The sequence below is a fragment of the Carettochelys insculpta genome, chromosome 13 (assembly GCF_033958435.1).
Source record: "Carettochelys insculpta isolate YL-2023 chromosome 13, ASM3395843v1, whole genome shotgun sequence".
Classification (NCBI taxonomy): domain Eukaryota; kingdom Metazoa; phylum Chordata; order Testudines; family Carettochelyidae; genus Carettochelys; species Carettochelys insculpta.
The window spans coordinates 4782502-4805376 of record NC_134149.1 but is presented as its reverse complement, the minus strand read 5'-3'; the positions used below and the strand labels follow the sequence as shown (position 1 = coordinate 4805376).

The 22875-nt window shown below is 40.9% G+C and overlaps 1 protein-coding gene across 3 annotated transcripts in view; it reads right to left on the bottom strand.

Moving 5' to 3' along the window:
- PHF6 (PHD finger protein 6) overlaps positions 1–12989 on the bottom strand; it is a 39259-nt gene extending 26270 nt beyond the window's left edge. The window contains exons 1-6 of one of the 3 annotated variants that reach the window (XM_075007954.1): positions 12836–12989; positions 7505–7553; positions 6345–6524; positions 6029–6130; positions 2459–2592; positions 2151–2194 (exon numbers count right to left, since the gene is read on the bottom strand). In XM_075007954.1, the coding sequence (XP_074864055.1) occupies positions 2151–2194; positions 2459–2592; positions 6029–6130; positions 6345–6479 (415 nt within the window). In that variant the 5' untranslated portion in view covers positions 6480–6524; positions 7505–7553; positions 12836–12989. The remainder of the gene's footprint in view (positions 1–2150; positions 2195–2458; positions 2593–6028; positions 6131–6344; positions 6525–7504; positions 7554–12835) is intronic. The other 2 variants (XM_075007952.1, XM_075007951.1) reach the window with 2 other exon arrangements.
- Positions 12990–22875: the final 9886 nt, after the last annotated feature.

Here is a 22875-nt window from a genome sequence, read left to right as displayed (position 1 = left end):
GTTTTTGTTTGTATGCGTGGATATTCATAAATCAGATGTTTGTAATTTGGGGAGTGCTTGTAGATTTAAGTCTGTTATAGAGGACAGTTGTTTGGGTTTTTAAAAAAACAAAAACAAAACAGCTCTTGCTCTTCCGAAGTAATTTTTTCCATGATAATTTCCAATACAAACATCCATATTAAAACAGTGTCTTGCAGTGAAGAGTGACATGAAAATAGGCAGAATAGCTCTTGCAGACTGGCAAATACTAGCATAGAAACTGGCCCTACTAGGAGCTCCTCAAAGAAGCAGAGGTCCACTCCCAGGGAACTCTTCGCAGGACTGAGACTAGAATTAGGTTTTTCAATATATAGCAATAGCGTTGAATCAATGGTGAGAGTATGTACATTGTCTCTTGTTAAAATAACTATTTACATAACAGAGTAATATAGTCCTTCACTCCAAAATCTTTCCACAAGAATTTTTACTCTACAGTGCTACTTACAACAACTTCAAAAAGAAATTAAGACACCAAACTACACTGAAGTAACTAGATCTAGTCTATTTTAAATTCATTAACTATTCAGACAAATTCTAAAAAATTTCTCCAGTCTCCTTTAATAACACCTTAATAGCTACAGAACTCATAGTGCAGTGCATGTTGTATGCAGAGTACACTGCGATATTTAGGTATAACTAGATAAAACTCCAATTTTAGGCTGGAGTTTCTGATTTATATGTGCAAAGAGATTCAAGGAGATTAAACTGAGTCACGATGTTACTATAATTTAATATAAAATGGCACAATATACATATGCTAAATAAAAGGCATTTAGCAGAAACAAATGACAATAACTTATAAAAGACTCAAAAACATCACTAAGACACAGAAATGCATTTGTTCATTGTTTCAGTTTAAGGTTATATTTCAATTTAGAATGTTGCAAAGTAAACTGATGCCTACTTACCCAAATTCAAATACAAGAGGAAAAAAAGGTAAGAACTACGACCACGTAATAGTGCAACTGATTTTGATTGTCAAAAACCCAAACAATATAGTAAAGCTATTTTTAATGTATTGCCCACTTATACTACCCATTCCAACACTATCTGCTCAGTTCTGAGAAGATTGCATCAGTGTTTTCATACAACTGCTTGTTTTAATCAACTCAATGGAACAGCCAAAGGGAGTGTTTCAAAGGGTAATTTGATCCTAAACTCTTATACGTAATGGCCGTGTTTACACTGGCACAAAACTTCAAAATGGCCATGCAAATGGCCATTTCCAAGATCACTAATGAGGCACTGAAATGCATATTCAGCACCTCATTAGCATGTCATTGGCCACGGCTCTTTGAAATTGCTGCGTTTTGCTCCCGCACGGCTCATCCAGATTGGATCCTTTGCGAAAGGACCGCACCAACTTCAAAATCCCCTTATTCCTGGGATTTCGAATTTGCAGGGTTCTTTCAAAAAGGACTCCCGCCTGGACAAGCTGCACAGGAGCAAAACGCAGCAATTTCGAAGAACCGTGGCCGGCTGCATGCTAATGAGGCACTGAATATGCATTTCAGCACCTCATTAGTGATCTTGGAAATGGCCATTTGCGTGGCCATTTCGAAGTTTCGTGCCAGTGTAGATGTAGCCAATGACAGATATCTTTCCTCACTTGGGACAAAACTATCAGGAGTATTATCAAAGGGACGACCTTAAGTTTAACCATGCAGCAGTTAAAGAATTACTTTGGTTTTGTAGGATGTTGTTGCAATCTGCAAAAGATATAGCCATTGCTCAACAAAATTAACATTTAAAATCTAGAATACCTCCCTAACATACAAATCAGATTCTTTCTAAAGTGGACCCTCTCTCCCCACCAGAGCACACATTACCTTTGCAGAATCTTTGTTATGAGACAGCATCAGAACTCCAGAGCATTCCAGGATGTAGTTTTTTTTTTTTTAAACCTGATGTCTATTTTTTAGCATCTAAATATCATGTGCAAATTCTCTATATGTTCAGCTTCTAGATTCAGTCTTTCAAAAATGCATCTAGTTCTAGTCCAGTCTAACTTGCCCAAAACATTTATACCTTCCACAAAATTTAAACTGTAATCAAAGTATCTATCTAAAAGGCGGGGGGGTAGACATGAGACTTACAAAAAATAATTTTACCTTCAGAGTTATGTGTAGTTTTCTTGTGTTTTCGGCATAAAATCCTATAAATAAAAGTTAAAAACTGTCAGATAACTTGTGATTCAGAGCTCATTTAATTTAAATAGCAACATGTTTCACCCTGTTTTTAAGTCTCTCTAAAATTCCAAATTGAAGTTCACTTGCACTCTCTAGCACCTGGTTATAATAAAGCCCGTATTCACCATTATCACTTTTCTGTAAAACCAGAAATATCTGTATTCAAATGATGGTTTTACAAGGAAGGTCAAACAAACACAAACAATGCATGGAAGATAAATAGTAGTTACATGTAAATGCCTTGTGAAGGTTTCTCTCTTATTTGAGCTTTATCATGCAATGCACAGTAGTAGTGATATGTCTTGTGACACGTTTTCACATCACAACCAATGGTTGCTCCTGGACAATGGCATAAAGAACACATCTATAAGAGAAAGAGGAAAAAAAACAGAATTCATACTAGCACTAATTTAATACTTTTGGCTTGGGAAATAACTGGAACTAACAGGCATAAAGTAACTCCGCTCCTCACCAAACACATGGCACTACTGAAAGCAATGTGTTCAGTCATACTGTCTTTATCTGCATTTTTATCCCTCAAGTGTAATTTTTAATTAATTTTAAAAGTAGAGCGATATATCACAGCTACTCATTTATAAAGCATAACAGTATTCTAATAATTTTATTATCTTAATTATTAATGTAGCAGAAAAAATAATCTTACTTCTTAGCTAAGTGAGAAGTGCCATACTGGAACAAACAATTTTTCACTTCGATGCTATGCTTCCAAGAGTGGGCTATACCACACACTGATCAACAGTGGATTATACCATGAAAGGAGGAAAGAAAAGGTACTTTCTTGCAGACCTCAGCTGGCAGATCAGTTTATTCCCTGAAGCATAAGGACTGAATACTGGAAACTTTACCTTAGCTAACTGCAGCTGCCTTTCTTTTTTTCCCTACATTGACCTAATCCTTTTTCAAATAATTTGCCTCAGCCATATTCCATGACATGAGGATGAACAAAAGGAATTTCTCTTTTGTATTAATACCACCACTTTTTGTTGTTATGCTTTAGAAAAGGCTACACAGAGGGCTACTGCTTTATTCTCCCTTGAGTAATGTTTTCTTATTTCTCTTATACTTCTAAACATTTTCACAGCTCTTCATGTTTGAGATTATATGTCTTCCCTTTTAATTCAGTATTTGCAATCAATGTACATAATGACATTAATATTCATTTTTTTCTAGCTTCCTCACACTGCTCATACTGTTACAGGATTTTTGATTCTGAGGTATGATGACTGAGCTATATGTGTCTATCAGCAGTAAAATTGCCCATCCATCAGGATCACTCACTGCCTTGCTCATGGGGTCCTCCTACAGTTCTTCTTCTTAGTCTTAACAAGTAAAGATGTCCCCAGCAACTTCTGTAACTCCACTATTTACTCCATCTTTCCTAATATTAAGAAAGCTAACTGAGCAAAACAAAACAAACCGAACCTTGGATCATCCTGTTATTTACTTCCTTACAACCTCAGAACTGCTCTATTCATATTGCTCCATTGCTCTTGCTCAGTTTTTAAATCCATCATAGGCATATTTACTCAACATTTTGCACTTCCAATTTCCAAAGTAACTTCTTGTGAACAAATTTACTAACTTTACTTTGAAAATGGAAATAAAATTGATCAGTTCCCTTTTATCCACTGTTTTAATTCTTTCATATATGTTAATAGGTTAGACTGGCACAATTTACTCTTTTATAAGCTGTTGAAATCTCTCTGGTGAAATGACAGACTGGAAGAATCTTTCTATTTGCTTATTTATCTAATATTTTCTTTTGAAAATTATTTTTAATTTTTTGAGTAATCCCTATTATCTGAGTGGCTTGCAACAACAGGTTTAATTCTTTAGGAGTATCAGGCACATTAAAAGTTCTAAGCACAGAAAGAAATCATTTTAAGGGTGTCTCTTCACACAGAGCTAATATAAGAAGAAATAACCTCAAATCAGAGCACTACTGGGAATTAAACTGATATTACTGGCCTCTCATTATGGCATAACCCCTTAATGATCATCAGAAATATTCTGTACTTCTTTCATCATTGATTTAATATGCAAAACTATCAAAGTCCTCAGTGCATGTAACAACATTTACTAAAAGTGGACAACTATTTTAACTGTCTGCTAGCAAACAATTTAGTAAAAATTACCAATGTGACTATAAGATTTGGAGCACGACACTGAGTGTATTAGAGCTTCTCCTATAAAGGAACAGTAAAGACCAGAAAGCAACTGTAAGTGCAAAATGTCTGAAGAGAGTGTACATCCAAACGTATGGACCAAACTATTTAACCTTCTTATATAAAACCTGGACCTTGTTCAAGTGTCTCGTTTCTCTAGACAGCACGCTTTAAAAATCCATCCTCTTCCAACATATTATTGACAGAACAAATAAAAGAGTCTATATTCTCATGAATCCCAAACATATAAATCTTCTAAAACTATTTTAATATGCAATTATCAAAAAGTTTCTTGTTGGCTCTTATAGTCATATGATTCCACGTTCTTTACAAATATCAAATCTCCAATCACACCTATTGTCTCCAACTACTATAATTCACTGAACACATTGTATGATCATAGCAAATGAAACTCCACCCTGAGAAAGACTGAGCAAAGGCCCGCACTGTTTAGTGATGAGCCTGCAAGTATAATGAAGCACATCATCATATAATTTCAGCCTCCAAATAAGGCAACCCTGGTAGAACTTCTTTTTTACACACCCTATGCACAATAAAAAAACGTAAGTGGCTAAGCACTGTTTTGGTTATACTGTACCACAACTTAAGAATATTTGCAAAACCAATCATCTCCCAGATATGAAAGAATCATGATAATGCCTAGCCTTTCTATCAAATTGGAATCAGCCTTAGAAATTGAGTAGTGTCTTGCAAACAAATAGCAGTTCACATCACATAGTCCCATGGAAGTTCGGTGAAATTATAATTTCACTAGTTTGCAGTATGTGCAGTTTATGAAAAAAAATACATCCTGATATGCAATCTCTACTGAATCATTTTAAAATGGAAGCAATAAGTATCTTGGCAATAAAGGCCAGTGTTTGGCAGCAAAACCAAACGTTGGTAAAGGAGCCGTGTTACACTTGCTTAGTTCCCTGGAATGAGTTTTCATTGTGATATCTGTCAGAAAATATTAAGTAAGTAGTAATGAATTAGAAAAAGTAAATTTAAGAAATGCTTTTTTCTCCTTGTATGCGGCCCATTAAAAAGAAGCAGCTTATTATGATGAGTTTTTAAACTTAACTGGGGAAATTATTTCACATTCACTGTCATCTTTATTTGCTGATAACAGAAGGACAGTGAAAGTAAAAATGAAATTTACATCTTGAGTAATTCCAAAAATAATCCACAGTCTCCAAAATACCCTACTGATATATTTGAATGAGATCATGTACTATGATAAAAATAAAAATTAATTGCCTTAAGAAGCTTCCCCCAGTCAATTATTTGACATTTAGAACTCAGTCCTCTTCCTATTGAAATCAACTGCAAAATTCCTATTGACTTTAAGAGGTGATCACACCTGCTGGGGACTATTCCTCTGGCTACCACTCTATGCTAAGATTTATCCTTTTTTTAATCATGACCAGTTTTATATTAATGACTCCTCCCATGGGTTAGTTACCCATTATACTAGAATACACAAGCAAAGAGACAACTTTTTTTAAAAAATGCAATAGATGCCTTCAGTGGTATATTGAATTATTTCATTACTTTGCAAAAGTTAAGAAAATGCTACTTTTCCACTTCCAAGAGGCAAAATTACAGACTTACCAGTTTAGTGCCTCTTTTTATTTCTTTTTGAACATCTTCGATAGAAAATCCACCAAGACTTTCATTATCAGTGTGTGAAGACACCAAGGCAGATGAAAATAGCTGCAAGTTGTGTAAAAATAAAACTTAATTTTTAAGTGTTTCCAGTAATATGGAATATTTGTAAAAAAGAAAAAAAATTCAAAATATAAACAAACAATGGCATTAGTAATTTATATGTCCCTGTCAGAAGATGGTTGACACTATTCAGAATTTAGTTTATCTATGTACTCTAGTTAACAGCTCAATTCATTTACTTCCTTTTTCTGTTACTTACCATACATTTGTGATGTGCTGCCACCTTCTGGTTTTCAGACATCAATAACTGTCCACATTCATTATCTTTATTAGACCTACAAAAACCACACTTCCGTTGTCTTGAACCTTTTTTCTGTCCAACTGAGCTTGTCATGATTTTTAAAATGGCTTTAGAATGACACTTCAATCCTCACAAATGCTACAAAAAATAAAAATGTTCAATAGTGATGTTAACTTCAACTTAATCAATTTACATATTTGCTAAGGTTACTTTGTGTTTCTCTTAAAATAGCTCAAATTTCACTGTCTCAGAGAGGAAATTAATTTGTCTCATATGCACAGCTAGAGTGCAATATGAGTAAACATTTATATTGCAAAAGCTGTATTTCCTCCCAAATCTTTATAAGAATGTGGCAAAAAGCCATACAATGGTTCCCAAAGTAACAGAAGTTAGAAAATGTATTCAAATGTAAAGGCTTATAAAGGAGAGGCAAAAGGAGAAATGAAAGAAAACATAACCAGTACAGCAATCATTAGGGTTCTTAGGGAAGTCCTGATGCAATACTGTCTCATTCCATTTTCTTCTTTTTATTTATTCCAGAAGCACATTGCATGGGGAGAGCTTTACCTCAGCATACAATAAAAAACAAACATTCTACCAAACTCCCTGAGTAGCAGCAATAAAAAACTGGGTTATGGTCCATAAAAGCTAACAAATATTGGATTTAAACACTCATATTTGTAAAGCTGAAGATGAGTAACAGCTCTTATGAGATGAGAAGATAAAATGTTACCATTTTAGGTATTACATAGATACACTGTGGCTAGTTAAAGTCAGGAACAAAGTTTTAGAGCTTAATATTTGTGACTAATATGCTGCAATAGAAATCCTTTTAAGACACATGGTTGTTTTTCACAACCATAACCTAATTCTTAATAAGTGCATGACAGCAGCTGTTCTTATCCTACAAAAAGTAATTTAAAATGAACGTTCATATAAATCACACAAGAAGCATAGTTTTGACTAAGCTGCTTGTAAAACATAACACCAAGACCCTAATTCAACAGTGATATTTACATAGGTGGCTCCACTTCAACAAGGCTTCCTCAAGAAATCTGCCTATGTGGATCTCATTGCAAATTTGGACCCTAAAATACCCAGGATGCAAAGATACACACTTTTCGGACCTATTTTAAAGTTGAGGTTTGTATCCACTTCCCTTTACATCTGTAAAGGAAAAAAATAAACATGCTATAATTTATATAATTAACATGGTCTAATTTAAAGAACCTAAATAACATGTTTGTTTACTGCCTTTCTTCTCTGAACACCTGGGTCTCAGTAACATTCTGGTCAAACATACGGTACAATGAATATGGCTTTTAGACTCACATCTAAATTGAGAAGACCACTGTTGCTAATGTCCTTGGTACAGTAGCAGAAGCTTTATAAGTCTGACTTGAGTTGCAGTGGTACAACTGGTAAAATCTTAACTTTCACAGCCACTAGTATCACTCCCTATTTTTATAACAAAGTTGAGGAACAGAGCTGAATTTATATACCTCTAAATAACACAGTTAAAGATCCTTTTAATTCTTGAGTACTGTGGTGTTATTCACAAATTTTCATAGTTTAAGAACATTTTTCTTGCCATGCTTGATACAAGATTTGTACCTCAAATGATAAATACATGTCTTATGTTCAGTAATTGTCATTTACTTCCATTTTTTACTATAAAGCATTTCATTAGATCGGTGATACATTCTTGTAAAAAGAATGCACATATTCTAGAATCTAGAGCAAGATGATTCACACACACACAAAAGTGCCAATGTGAATAAATTAGTCACACTCTTCTGCAGTTGCAGAGAGCCGTTAGATGTTCATGACACAAAAAATTACTTACTACAATTTTCTAAATTTCTACCAAAATAAGGTACTGTAACTCTGCCTCCATTTATTAAACAGCAAGAAGGTCTAGCCTGCGAAGGAAGGACAGAAAGACTTCTAAATGAGATTTTGGAAACAGGAAAAGGGGCTTCAGAAGACTAATGGAAAATCATATAAAAAGATTTCTTGTTCTTGAGTTATTTTCAAAGGTTGCAAATAATCTTGCAATAATGGGTCAGAGACACTGCAACAAAATTTTAAAATACAAAAATAAATTCTGTGTGGCTATAATTAACATAATAGCAAACAAAAAACAAGCAGTCCTGTAGCATCTTAAAGACTAAATTATATTTATTAGGTAATGAGTTTTCAAGGGTAAGACCCACTTCATCAGATTTCATGAATTATAGCAAACATGCACACACAAATGTACATGAGGCTAAGTGCATTCACTCTGGGTTAAGCTTTAGTTTCATTTTATTTTACATTGCATTTAACTTTTCTTACTTTATTTTCTTATTCATGAGCTAATCAATCTAGCAGCAGCAATGACAGTCCTTGTAAGAATAACTAAAGAAATTTAAGGTCAAATTCTGTCCTTGGGGATGAGAGTGCACAAGTCTCATTGTCTTAAACAGGGTTAAACAGGGTTAAACAGGGTTCCTACACACAAGCATATGGAGAATTTAGTTTTAAATGTGTCATTCAATCTTATCTGCTACATAAATAAGCTCTTCCTTTAATCTCAATGGTAAACTAAGATTTTGGAAAATTTGAATTATTTGTAACAACTATGGAAGTAAAAATAACCACTTTATTAGTAATTTCCAAGTAACAAAATATTAAATAAATATGTTCTTCCACAGATAATTGAAGTCACCTGACCTTCAACTTTATGTTATACAGTGCATCCTTAATAGGATACGTACTAATATTTATATGACCTCACTCCTTGAAGTAATTTTCTATTTTTTATTTCTAATTTTTAGAAAATTAGGGTAATGTGCACTTGAGTAGGCCTCTGTTGGCACAGCAATGAAAAAATGAAACTAACCAGCTGAAAATGTGTTTACCATGATTATTCAAATATTTTTAATTATTTTTAAAAATGAAAATACAGCAAAAAATAAAGATTATGCCAGAAAGAAAACATGCATTACTACCACCCACAGATTTTTATTATTCACAAAGCATTTTAAAGGAAACCTAAAAATGCTCTACTTTTTGCACTCTTTGTGTTTTCTGCATACCTAGGTATTTGTACATTATTTACAGATTTTTAGGACTTGCAGAAAAAAATGTATTAGTGACAAAAGTGTTTTATTCATATTATTGACTTTATATTTGTTCATGCATAATGTATTTACATGTTGTCACAGCACACACCAATCTGGTATATACTGGAAATCCTAGATATCTTCAAGCGCACATGGCATCCTTTTCACAGTGGCACTTTTTGCATAAATTCACATCACAAAACACCATGGCTTCTATGAATGTATATTAATATAGCCTAAGCTTGAGCAAATTATTTCAAAAAATTGCTAGATTTAGATTTTCAATAGAATACTTAAAAACATGTATCTGACAGTATTTAGAAAATGGAAACCTTTAATTTTCTCTCTCTCTTTTACATTTTCTGAACACCGTTAGTTTCCCTGCCACATTATATATCCATAATCCTGAATGCAAACATTTAAAATCTTTCAATTTAATTTCTTATTGAAAATATTTTAAAACTGTCTAATCAAGATTACTGAATAAACACCACTATTTTTTCCACCCAGACAGCCAGTTGAAATTCAAAAATCACAAAACATTCTTCCAAGCCACTTTTAAAAATAAACTATAAACTGAATTTTTTTCCAATAAACGTGACAAGTACATATATCCTTCAACTGAAACCTTACTTGCCAAGCTTCAGTGAGAAGCAAGATTTACAGTTATGCTATAAACCCTATAAACGGCATAGAATTGAAACACTGACCATGGATACAACTATCTACATCAGCAGTAGCAACTGGGTTGGTGGATCACATAATAAACCCTAATGAATTACTTTGTTCATCTTAAAAGTGCTTCATGATTCCCCCCCCTTTTTTTTTTGGTGTGTGAAGACAGACTAACACCGCTTTCTCTGTAAGTATTAACCTATTTACATGACAGAGATAGGTATATTTTTATCTTACTGAGCTGCATTTACAATACAATACTTCCAAGTCATCCAATACCATCCAAATAATGCCAACATCTTCCAAGATCCTATCTAAAAGGGTACCTAATTCCACAATTAAATCTCTTATAACATGAAACCTGTCAAAAGATATTCTCAGCCGTTTTTTTTTTTTAAATTCTCTCCAAAATCTGTTCACCTGTGCAGTTTAACTGATGAATATTAAAACAATAACCAAGGTCATCTTTTCCTTCCTGATCTCTTTATTTTTGTAAGAGTTTTTCACAAGCTGTGGTAAATCCTGCACTCTAGTTTTACTGACATCATCTACAGCAGTGTTTCGTAAACTGTGGCCCACGTAACACTGGTGCACAGCATGTGTGACACTTTGATAACATACACTGATGGCATATACTTTGTTATTAAAACCACATACAATGTTATTCCTGCATTGTTATATCATCTGATTACATTAATTCATTTTGTTTTTGCTGTATATGTTGCTGTTGGTTTTGTTTGTTTGACAGCAATTTTTTGAAGAAAATTTTCATATATGTTCTGCTTTAAAAATATTGTTTGGTATTCCATGATCTCAAAAAGTTTAAGAAACACTGGTCTATAGGACTAATCCTAAACACACGACAAATTGACATAAGCCTCATCCTGGAGATGAAACCTTTCAAAAAATGATTTTGGGAGCCTGAATTTATAGCTTTGCCAAATGATAAAAACAGGGTCTTAACATTTGACTTACTGCTTGCTACAATAATTTGTAACTCATTTACTCCCTACCACCACCCTTTGTCCTATGTTCACAAGGATGTTAACGGGGCACTTCACCTTGATTAGTCCCTTAGGATGCATGCTAATGACTTAAACTACCCTAAAAAAAAAAAAGCCACAATAAAAGCAGTCCTGTCGCACCTTAAAGACTAACAATTTTATTTATTAGATAATGAGCTGTCATAGGTAAGACCCACTTAACTACTAACTCAATGTTGCATTTAGCTGTGACAAGAACGTACCTTTCCCATATCTAAGAAATAGCTTTGTGTAGCTTGACATTTTGTGTCCCTCACCAAAGGAAGTTGGTCTAATAAGAAAGATTCCCTTGTATACATTCCCTCTCCAATATGCAACATCTCACAGGGATGAAACAAGGCTGGCTCCTTCCCAGTATATGAAATATTATGCAGGACTGGCGGAAGTAACATGAATCGTATTTATACTAGCAGTAAGAAAGCAAGCACAAGAATTTTCTTCATGCTCTATTTATTAGCAAAACTCAAGTTCAAACTTGCCATTTCTTATGTAGAATACTGGACTATGGTTTATATGCAAGCCCTTCTGAAGTTTAATTGTTTTACTAAAACTGTGCATTCTTCACGATTAGAGGTGCTGTGCAAACTCAGGACCATTTGGGTTTTGTTTTTGTTTTTAAGGCTTGTAACAGAATTTGAGACATCTGAAAAAAGCACAAGAAAACATGCCAAAGGACAATTTTATTTAAGTTTGGTAGAAAAGAGATTCCAAATACTTTGAAGTAAAAAACATGTAAGTAAGTATTTTTTACAAACCCCTGGTGATATTGGGTACTCAACTTGACTATTTTAAAGTGGCCTATTAGCAAAGGATGAGTAGTCTGCAGACAAGCACCTTTAAAGTATCTGAACACACAAAAGCATTAACTGTACGAAGACCTTGGCCTTAAGGCATATTCAAACTAGAGTTGACATATACTTCATAACTATAGAAACCCCCAAAGACTGAAAGAGAGGATGATAAAACAAGCCTTCAGAAGATACTGAGGGTTTGTCTTCAGAAGAGTATGGGGCTCTCACACAGGAAGGGGGCGTGGAGGATGGATCAATCCATGTGAAGTATCCACCTCTCAGGGAAGAGGCGAACCGGGGCCGGCAGAGTGTGGTGAGGAAGGCAGCTAAGCCTTGGAGCTACCTCTGCCGTAGCCTGCAGTGACCTGGGGGCGTGGCAGGGGGGATCCGAAGCCGCTGAAGAGGAAATCGATCCCGACGGCTCATTGCAGGCGGGAGAGGGTCCCAGCGGGACGATTAGCGCCAGGGAAGAAGGGACAGAGACAGGCTTGGAGGCAAATAGTCCCCATTCCTAGGGTCTCCTCACCACAAGGGCGCGAATCCCCCCGAGCGCGGGGGGACTCGCCGGGCCCTTGGTGAGGTACCCTGACAAGCTGGGGTCCGGCGCCTCCCCCGAAGGGCGAGCCCCCGCGAACGCAGGGAGCTGTCCCCAGGCAGACCGGCTCCTCCAGCTGAGCCTCGGCGGCTCCGCAGCTGACGGGGCGCTCCCCAGGCGGGCTGGGGTCTCTTCTCAGGCGGAGGGGCCGGGTAACGGCTCCGCCGCCGCCCACAGGCGGCTGGGCCGTCGCCGAACGGCGCCTCCCTCAGGTGTGCGCGGCCGCTCGCTCACTCACCCAGATGGGCGGGGCGCCGGGGACCGAGGACTCAGGGCCCTTCGCCGCCGGGCACTCAAAGGCGCTCGCTCGCTGGGACCTTCCCTTTCATTCGGGGCAGGGGACGCTGCGCCGCCGCCGCCGCCGCCGCACGCACGCACGTACGTCTTCCCGCTGGCGCCAAGACGTCACGTCGTTCCAAACGGCGCCTGATTGGTGCGCGGGGCTGCGAGGCGCGGCCGAGCAGGACTGGTCTCGGAGCGGACTGAGGTTTCGGCGCACGCGCGCGCCAGCGTCCGAAGCCCAAGAGTGCGGGGTGGCGGGGGGGTGGAAAATCGACGGAACTCGCGCGTGCGCAGTTTTCCCAGAGAGCGGCGGGCACGGGAAGGGGCGGAATTTGCGGGAAAATCGCGCATGCGCAGGATGCCCTTGGGAGGAACAAGGAAGTTGACTCGCGCGTGTGTATACCTCACGTGAAGCCTGCTGGGGGTAGAACTGCAACTCGGGAGGCTGCGCATGCGCACGGCTGAGTGTCGTTGCGGGAGGGCGCTTGGGGGAGCAGAGCAGCTCATGCACTAGGGCAAGGCTTTGTCTGCTGCGCTCCCGGCAGGCCCCCACTGGGACTCCAGAGCAGGGGGGTGGGTCACTCGTGTACCGTGACCTGCATAACCGTGCCAGGTGCTGTACCTACACAGAAGAGACAGACAGGAGTGTTATTTCCATCTCCAGTCAATAGCCACCGAAGAGCAGCGCCTACCTCGGTGCCGTCAAACTTGCACTCTGAAGTGAACTGTTACTAGCGACCTCAAACACTCTTGCATCACAATCACACTTGCTGGGCACTTGGACAGTTATTGTGCCATAACATTGCTGACGTAGCCACTAATATCGTGCAGGGTGAGCACAGGTCCCATTTTTCACCTGGCCTGCAGGCGTCCTGTCTTTTTTAACAACAAACAATAAATGAGCAAATTGTCCCACATTTTCTGTCTCCCGTGAGTACTGGCGGGTGGTGCACCTGGCTGGATCCCTGCTCACCAGCCATCCACCTACCAGCAATGAATGGAAAGTTCCCAGTGGCTGACACTGAGTAGATGGGCAAGGCTGGTAGTAGTAGGCATCCTTCAGTCTGCATAGACTATGGATCGCGCCCTTTAAAGTTTCAATTGAGGACTTCATTTACAGCGTCTATTGTGACTATAAAGACCCACACAAGAGTGACAGTCCCTGCTGCATCTCTTGCAGATGTAGTGGGTGTCTGGCAAGTCCTTATTGTGCTTTCTGTGCGCTCGCTTCTCCTCTGCTAGCTGTCTGATCTTCAACTCGCCCTTCTGAAGGCCCTTGTGTAACCCCTGCCTCCATCTGCTGCGGTCGGCTGCTAGATCTTCCCAGTTGTCCAGCTCGATGTCTACCTCTCTGAGGTCTCTCTTGCAGACATCTTTGTAACGCAACTGGGGGCGTCCAGGAGGTCTTTTGCCAGAGGCTAGCTCACCATACAGGATATCTTTTGGAATCCTTCCATCGTTCATCCTGTGGACGTGGCCAAGCCAGCTGAGTCGATGCTGCCTGAGGAGGGTGTGCATGGTTGGGATTCCAGCTTGCTCGAGGACGGCAGTGTTGGTCACTCTGTCCTTCCATGATATTCCAAGGATGCGCCTGAGGCAGCGCAAGTGGAAGACGTTCAGCCTCTTTTCCTGGTGGGCATACAGGGTCCAAGTCTCGCTGCCATAAAGGAGGGTGCTGAGGATGCAGGCTCTGTAGACTTGCATTTTGGTGTGAGTGTACAACTTGTTGTTATTCCACACTCTCTTGCTGAGTCTGGACAGAGTTGTGGCCGCTTTTCCGATCCTCCTATTTAGCTCAGTGTCCAACGACAGGGTGTCAGTGATGGTGGACCCGAGGTAAACGAACTCATGGACGACCTCTAACATATAGTTGTCAATGCTGATTGATGGGGATTCAGGAACATCCTGACTGAGTACGTTCGTCTTCTTTAGGCTGATGGTAAGCCCAAAGTCCTTGCACGCTTTGGAGAATCGATCCAGCAGTTTTTGAAGCTGGTCTTCTGTGTGAGACACTACAGCAGCATCGTCTGCGAACAGCATGTCTCTGATGAGGACTTCTCGCACCTTAGACTTAGCTTTCAGCCTTGCAAGGTTAAACAGTTTCCCATCAGATCTTGTGTGCAGCAAGATGCCCTCTGTTGAAGATCCAAAGGCATGCTTCAGGAGGAGTGCGAAAAAGATCCCAAACAATGTCAGAGCAAGCACGGCAAGATGGGCAAGGCTAACAGCTGGGCAAAACTGCAATGCTCGGGACCGGCCACTCCCCCTGCTGGCTTATCAGCACAGCCTCCCATTGTGCCAGCTCTGGGTCGTCAGGGCCCACTGCCCTCATCCCATTTCCATCTGTCACAGGCTGCACACTGCAAGGTGTGGTGGCTGGTGAGTGTGGTCAGGCAAGTACTGAGCTCACCAACAGCCTATCCAGCAGACTCCTTTCTTCCCTACAGCCACTGGCTGAGCCAACGCTCTGGGAAAAGCTCAACACCCTCCAGCTCAGGGCGCTGGCTGGGAACTCAGTCAACTTGATGTCAGCTTTTTAACAGAGGCACAGTCAACTTGATGTAAATTTGAATGTTTGTATTGCATAGTTTTGATTGACATTGAACTCACCGGAATACAAGTAATTTTACCAAGTGTCCTACATTCAGTGCAGGGAAGTACCTTCAGCCTGCTAAAATTTAGTATTAGAGTGCAAACTTCATAAAGATGGAGTAATAATATTTTTGGTATGCCAGTGAAGCCTAGCTTCAGACCTGCATTTTATGACAAACAAGTTAAATTACTATTTTGGTGCATCACACCATATTACACAGATTATAGTGACTTTCTGGTTTAAAAAGAAATGTTTTCTTGCTGCATGAATTAAATAAACCAAACAAATTCTAGTACATACAACCTTAGCATCCCCCACTGTGACCTACTAGCATGGTTTAACCCTGGACCTTGAGACTCAGATGAGTCCACTTGAACTATAACAGTGATTGCTAGGATGTGAACCATCACTAGAGGAGGACTTTCACAATTCCGGTGGGTTGGTTGCACAGCTATTTGTTGGTAGCAGAATGGAGATCAGGAATCCCAGGGGAAAAGCCACAGCTGGTACACATTGCAATCCATGGAGTCAATCGAATGATGACAGTTTACATCAGTTAAGGATCTGGCCCCTGGACTGTAGCCCTGGCTCTGGGAGGACAATGTGGTGAAGTCATCAAAGAGAAGAGAAGCAAAGCACCTACGTATGGAGGAACTGATCTGAAAGGCAACGTGGCTATGAGTCAGACCTAATCCCCTTCAGGGCTCATTTTCACTACAACAGTTAGCTCAAGTTACTCCATTTGAGCTGGCTTAGTTGGAGTGAGCACATCCACACTGGGAAGCTACACAGTGATTGGATATTAGAAGCACAATGTGCTAGCTCATATCATAGCCAGTAGGTGCATCTTTACCACATTGCTAGCTAGGACATCAGCAGTACTCAAACCTCAGTCGGTATCTCTTGAATAGACCAGCTAGCTTGCATCTAAGCAGCACTTCATTAGAGCTAGAATGTTTTGTGTGTGAGCAGGAGTCAAACTGGGGTGATACCCTAATTATATCTTGAGCTGATATAAGAGTGAAGACAGGACATCAGAGACCTGAATTCTGTTCCCAATCATGTTTTCTACTATAGTGCCTAAGGGAGCAACATAGAACGGGTCCCATATTGCTAACCACTGCACATAAGTAGCAGATAGTCCCTACTCTGAACAATTCACAAGCAAAACAGACAAAGAGTAGGGGAAAGGGAATTAACCCATTGGTCATGTTTTCTAGACATTTAATACTTTTTCTTTTTGCTCTTTTTTGTACCTTCTCTCATTTATCCACATCTTTCTTAGAACATGGTTCCCATAACCCAGCACAGTACTCCAACTGAGGCCTAATTTGCACAAAGTAGAGCAGCAGAATAGTTTCTTCTGTCTTGCTTACAACACCTCTATTTAGCATGTGGTCCACTATAACCCCTAGATCCCTTTCTGCAGTACTCCTTCATAAATTGTCATTTCCCATCTTGTATATGTGCCATTGATTATTTCTTCCTAAATGGAGTCCTTTGCATTTGTCTTTATTGAATTTCATCCTATTTACGTCAGGCCATTTATGCAGTTCGTCCAGATCATTATGAATTATAACCCTATCCTCCAACGAAAATCCAAACCTTCCCATTTTAGTATCATCTGCAGTCTCTGTAGGTATACTTTCTGTATCATTATCTAAATCACTGATGAAGATATTGAACAGAACTGGTATCCAAATTGATCCTTGTGGAACTTCAGGTATTATGCTCTTCCAGCATGACTGTGAGCCATCGATAACTATTCTCTGAGGCTATGTCTTGATTAGAGCTATATGTTGATACCTTCTGACAAAACTTCTGTCAACAGATCACATTCAGACCACAGAGCAGATTGCTCTTTTGATCCACTTTGTCGACAAAGAGCAGCCAGACTACCCGGCTGCTCTCTCAGCAAAACAACTACATGGAACCACAGCAGACAGGGTTGCAGGTCACCATTTCCTTCCAGGAGCCCCAGCGAGATGCACCCTTAGAGAGACCCACAGATACCTGTGCCCTGCCCATGCTGAGGTGTGCCCACCTCTGCGAGGGACAGTACAGCTGCTAGAGCAGGGTTCCAATGCTTTCTGAGAGACACAGCTCTTTCAAGTGAGCCATGGTGTCAGAGCAGCCCCTGGGGCTTGTGCTAGCCCCAGACAGAGGTGTTTCAGAACATGCTGCACCTCCTGACAGCCATCCTCCTCTTCCTCATACAGGGCAAGCCCAACACCAACTTTGAGGAGGACCTCACTGTTGCTGCTGGATGGTCATGCCTGCGCCCACCCTGCTTGAGTGCATGGGTGGATCTGGAGGCACCGCACCAGTTCCAACTGGTGGGACTGTCTGGTCGTCGGGGAGTGAGACGTCCAAAAGTGGCTCCAGAATTTGTGCATGTGGAAGGCTCCATTCCTTGAGCTCTCTGCCTGACTCTCCCAAACCCTCTGGAAACAGGACACCCATCTACAGCCCACCATCCCCGTGAAGAAGCGGGTCTCAGTTACTCTGTGGGAGCGTGCCACAGCTACTGCTCGGTGGGAAACCAGTTTGGTGTGGGGAAGTCCACCATCAGGGCCCTCCTTATGGAGGTAAGGCACTCTCAGACTGCAGTCCCTGCACACACGTGTGTGTGTGTCTTGCCAAAGGGGGACCTTCAGGAAGTGGGGTCAGGGGTGCGAGGGATGGAGTTGGGGTTGGGGGGAAGCCATACCCCAGGGGGACCATGCCATCCCACCCTTGCACAGCCCTGCTGCAGCGAGGGGGCAGCCTCACAGAGGGGCTCCCAGAGAGCTTGGTGAAGAGGGCAGGAGAGGGACAGGGCACCTCCCCACCGGGGCCCATGCACTACCTTCCTCAGTGCCTGCCAAGTGTGTTTGGTCCCCTCCCTCTGCAGGTCATGATGGCCATCAACACCATCCTGCTGTGGAGGGTCATCTATATGGGAGACATGGAGGCAAGAGTAGCCAGATTTGCTGCCTGGGGTTCCCGAAGCCTGTAGCCCTGCTGCTTCCACTCTCGTTGCTTCCTACCACAGGGTGTCCTGGGCTCCCTGCAGCTTTAAGAGGGCCAGCAGCAGAAACCATAGAGCACTGATTGCTGTAGACAGGGTGTCCCCTGGGACACCTGAATGGCACCCTGGAGGCTTTTTCTGTCAGCAGAAGGTCTCCCCCCGAGAACATCCAGACCCACCTTTTGTCAACAGATCTCCATTCACAGAGGTGTTTTTCATTGTGGGGAGTGGGGCACGGCTGTCGACAAAAGTGCTGTGTTCTGTTGACTTACTGTTGAGAAAAACGTGCTTCGTAATCTGGATGCTCCCCAGGTTTTGTTGACAAAACCCTGTAGTGTAGACATAGACTGAGAATGGTTATCCAACCAGCTATGCACCCACCTGCTAGTAGCCCTGTCTGGGTGATGTTTCCTGAATTTGTTTATTTATAAAAAGGTCATTCAAGACTGTACCAAATGCTTTACTAAAATTCAGGTATACCACATCTACTACTTCCCTCTTATCCAAAAGGTTGTTATTCTATCAAAATGATTGTTATTCTATCAGGTTGGTTTGACATGATTTGTTCTTTACAAATCTATGCTGATGGTAACTTATCACCTTATCTTCCCAACATTTATAAATCGATTACTTAATTATTTGCTCTATTACCTTTTCTGGAACAGAAGTTAAGATGACCGGTCTGTAATTTCCTGGGATGTTCTTACTTCTCTTTTTATAGATGGACACTATATTTGCTCTTTTTTTGGTCTTCTGGAATCTCTCCCATCTCTCATGACTTTTCAGTGATGATAGCCAATGGCTCAGATATCTCCTCTATGAGCTCCTTGAGTATTCTAGATACATTTCACCCGGCGCTGAGGACTTGAAAACATCTAACTTTTCTAAATAATTTTTAACTCCTTTTTCTGTTTCCACTTCTGAACCTACCTCCTTTTCCCCCAAATTCACTCTGCTAGGCATCCAGTCACCACCAACCTTCTTGGACAAAAGTGCACCAAAGAAGTCACTAAGCACCTCTGTCATTTCCACATTTTCTGTTATTGTTATCCCTCTTCACTGAGGTGTTGGCTTACCCTGACCTTGCTCTTCCTCTTGTTTCCAGTATATTTGTAGAAAGTTTTCTTGTTACCCTTCTATCTCACTAATTTGAGCTCATTTTGTGCCTTTGCCTTTCTAATTTTGCCCCTACATACTTGAGTTATTTATTTCTATTCATCCTTTGTAATTTCACCCAGTTTCCAGTTTTTGTAGGACTCTTTTTCTGTGTTTAGATCATTCAGGAATTCCTAGTTAAGCCAGAGTGGTCTCTTGCCCGACTTCCTATATTTTCTCCTGGTGCAGTCTCCATGTTTTGCTGTCTGGGTTCTACACTCATCAGTTCCTCCAACTCTCAGATGGAGGTTCTCCCTCAAACTGACGTTGCAATATCTGCCACAGGTCGTTCCCAACAAATATGGAATCAATATCGTACTGGCATGATAAGCACATTTAGGATCTAGTCAGGCTGTATCCTCTCCATATGGCTTCATGATTGTGAAACATGGATTCTGTGCTGTCCAGACTGGACAACCTGGAGGTTTTCCACAGAAAATGCCAGCGTTGCCTATTGAGCATAAAGCGAAATGAATTCATTTGTAATGCAGATTTTCACAGTAAACTCCATCTACAGACCATGGAGGCCACTGTCCACAGAAACTATCTGATGCTTTTGGGACTCATCACGAGAATGCCACAAGATGTTCTAGAGCACTCTGTTCTTTGGATAGTTTATAATAGTCAGGATAAAATACCACTGCATAGCAAGGTGGCCCAGAGGCATGCCTCCTATTTTATAGGTACATCAAATCTGTTCAGATGGTGACCTCTCAGCCTGCAAAGCCATTGCCATTGCACAGGAACAGACTAAATGGCAAACGATAGTGACAGCCAACCATTCAGCTAAACAGTGAAGAAGAGAAACACTCCATTCAAAAGATTTTAATGTGGTAATTTTGACATGTCATTATTACGATTGGATTAATACCAGGTGCATCAAATCAAGATAAAAAAATATGATGTGAATTTTCATGCCCATGTTTCATCCACTGCCACTTTAAAGCATTACCTGGAAATAAAGATTCAACCCTTCTATCAATGTGAAAATTATACTGCAGTGTAACCTTAACTGTGGCTTCACAACCCTTCCACCATAATACTCTTAAATACCCGAGGTGTAATCCCCAGCTTGCCATCTCCTTCCAGAATGAGCGTGAAGAGGCCTGGCATAATTGGTTATAATCAGGCAGAAGAGCTTTGGAACTAGCTGGTGCTGCCTTAAGACAGGCCCCAGCTTCCCTGCACCCGTTCCCTGAAATAGTTTTCTAACGAACAACACTAACAACTCATGTCATGAAGGCAGCCCTCTTGCAATTGGAAACCAGTGCTTCTCAACCTTTGTTTATAAAGTACCCCTTTCTCAAATAAAAGAAAATAACATAAAAAGTAAAAAATAAAAAAAAAATTATAAGTACCCCCAGTACCTACAATTTTCATATGCACATTTTTTTCTACGATTCCAACACATTTTTTTAAACAGCTTAATTGTAACTGGTTGGTTGGAAGAAATTGCCTATAGGCGATAAGCTTGCCATTGTAGTTATGATTGTGCACAAAGGCTAAATAAAAAAATTAGATGAGTATAAAATAAATCCAATTTTTTTAATTCATACAAAGGTTGAGAAGCACTGAGTTAACATAATCTCTAGAAAAGCTCTGTGTACCCTAGGGGCACATGCACTCCTGGTTGAAAACCATTGTTGTAAACAATAACCAAAGAAGAGCTGTGAAAAATCAATGAAAAAAATCCTTTTCCTCCTTGGCCTTGCCTCATTACGGATTGTTATGATCAAGAGGTGCTAAAGGCCTTGTGTGTGGAACTGTGGCCTTGAATATGATTATATTTACAGCTGCTCCTGAAGCAAAGCTTGTATGATCCTGGATTATTTTACTCTGGTTCTTGAGATGCCTTTCCTACTCCAGTATTTCCAGGCACTTTGGAGAAACACGTGCAACTCCATTGTGTAATTACAGCCACTGAACCCAATAATGTTACACCAACTGATGCTAGAGACTTGTAGTGATTAGATCGGGGTGTCCAACATGTGGCCCGGGAGCCCAAATCCGGCCTGCAGAGCCTTTTAATCCGACCCACAGAGCCAGCAGCGGCACCATTTTTAAAAGGCGGCCATGCAGCTCTCAGGGCTGGGCGTGGTGCAGCTTGGCACGGTTCCCACAGCAGAGCTCCGGCGAGTCACTGGGGGTGGGGTATAGGGTGCCTGGCTGTGGGGGTGGATTTAAATCTAGGGGCATCTTGGGGCTGCAGTGGGGGTTAAGTCTGGGGGGCCGCTTGGGGCTCAGGCAGGGTGGTTAAGTCTGGACGGTGACTTGTGGCTGCCGGGGGTGGGTGGAGTCTGGGGGGTGGTTTGGGGCTTCTGGGAGTGGGTTAAATTGGGTGGGCTGCTGGGGGCAAGTTAAACCTGGAGGCAGGGAGGCGGCGGTTTGGTGTTGGGGGGGGCTAAGCCTGGGGAATGGGGGTGAATTTCTGTGTGTTCGGCCCGTGGAACATGTAAAAATTGCTGTGTGGCCCCTCATGAAAAAAGTTTGGACACCCCTGGATTAGACAATTGCCTAACAGAACCATTCTACATAGCTTCACAGTGGTGAATGCAAATACCATGAGACATTACTTGAGGTCACGCTTTATTTCTAACTCCATCAGTGAAATGCAAACCTTTTTTTTTCTCTTTTTTTAATTCCTCCATGGTCTGATTCCTAATTACTTACTCCTATCCAGAAATGTATGTCTTTCACGAGGACAGGTGTTTATCATGTGCCTACAGACTTTGTTTTATTTTACTGTGAAGGACTGAATCTCATAGACCAAGTTTGTTTTCTGCCCTTTTACAGGCCGCCCTCTGCTCTTATGAGGGAACAGATCCACAGTGTGCTTGGTTCAACCTGTTTAAAATTTCCCCAGGATACTTTTAGATGCTTGATTATGACAGTCACACAAATCTCCCAAAGAGAGGGAGAAGCAGAAAGTTAATTTTGCTGAGGTGGGAGGAAGTATACTTGAGCAGGAAGCATAGGAATCAATACTGTTGGTGGGGGAAATAAAGGGGAGCACTGCTTAGCACCCACCAGCAGCCTCCTCTATCAGCACCTTTTCCTCCCCGCTTTGATCTGATGTGCAGGAGGCTTGGGGGCAAGGGGTGGGGCAAGATGGTAAGAGGCAAGGTTGGAGTGGAACAGAGGTAGAGCAGGGGGAGTTTCGGGGGAATGGATGAAGGGAGACAGGGCCAAGGGAGAGTACTCCCCAGCACTTTAGAAACTTGGTACACATGGATTATCA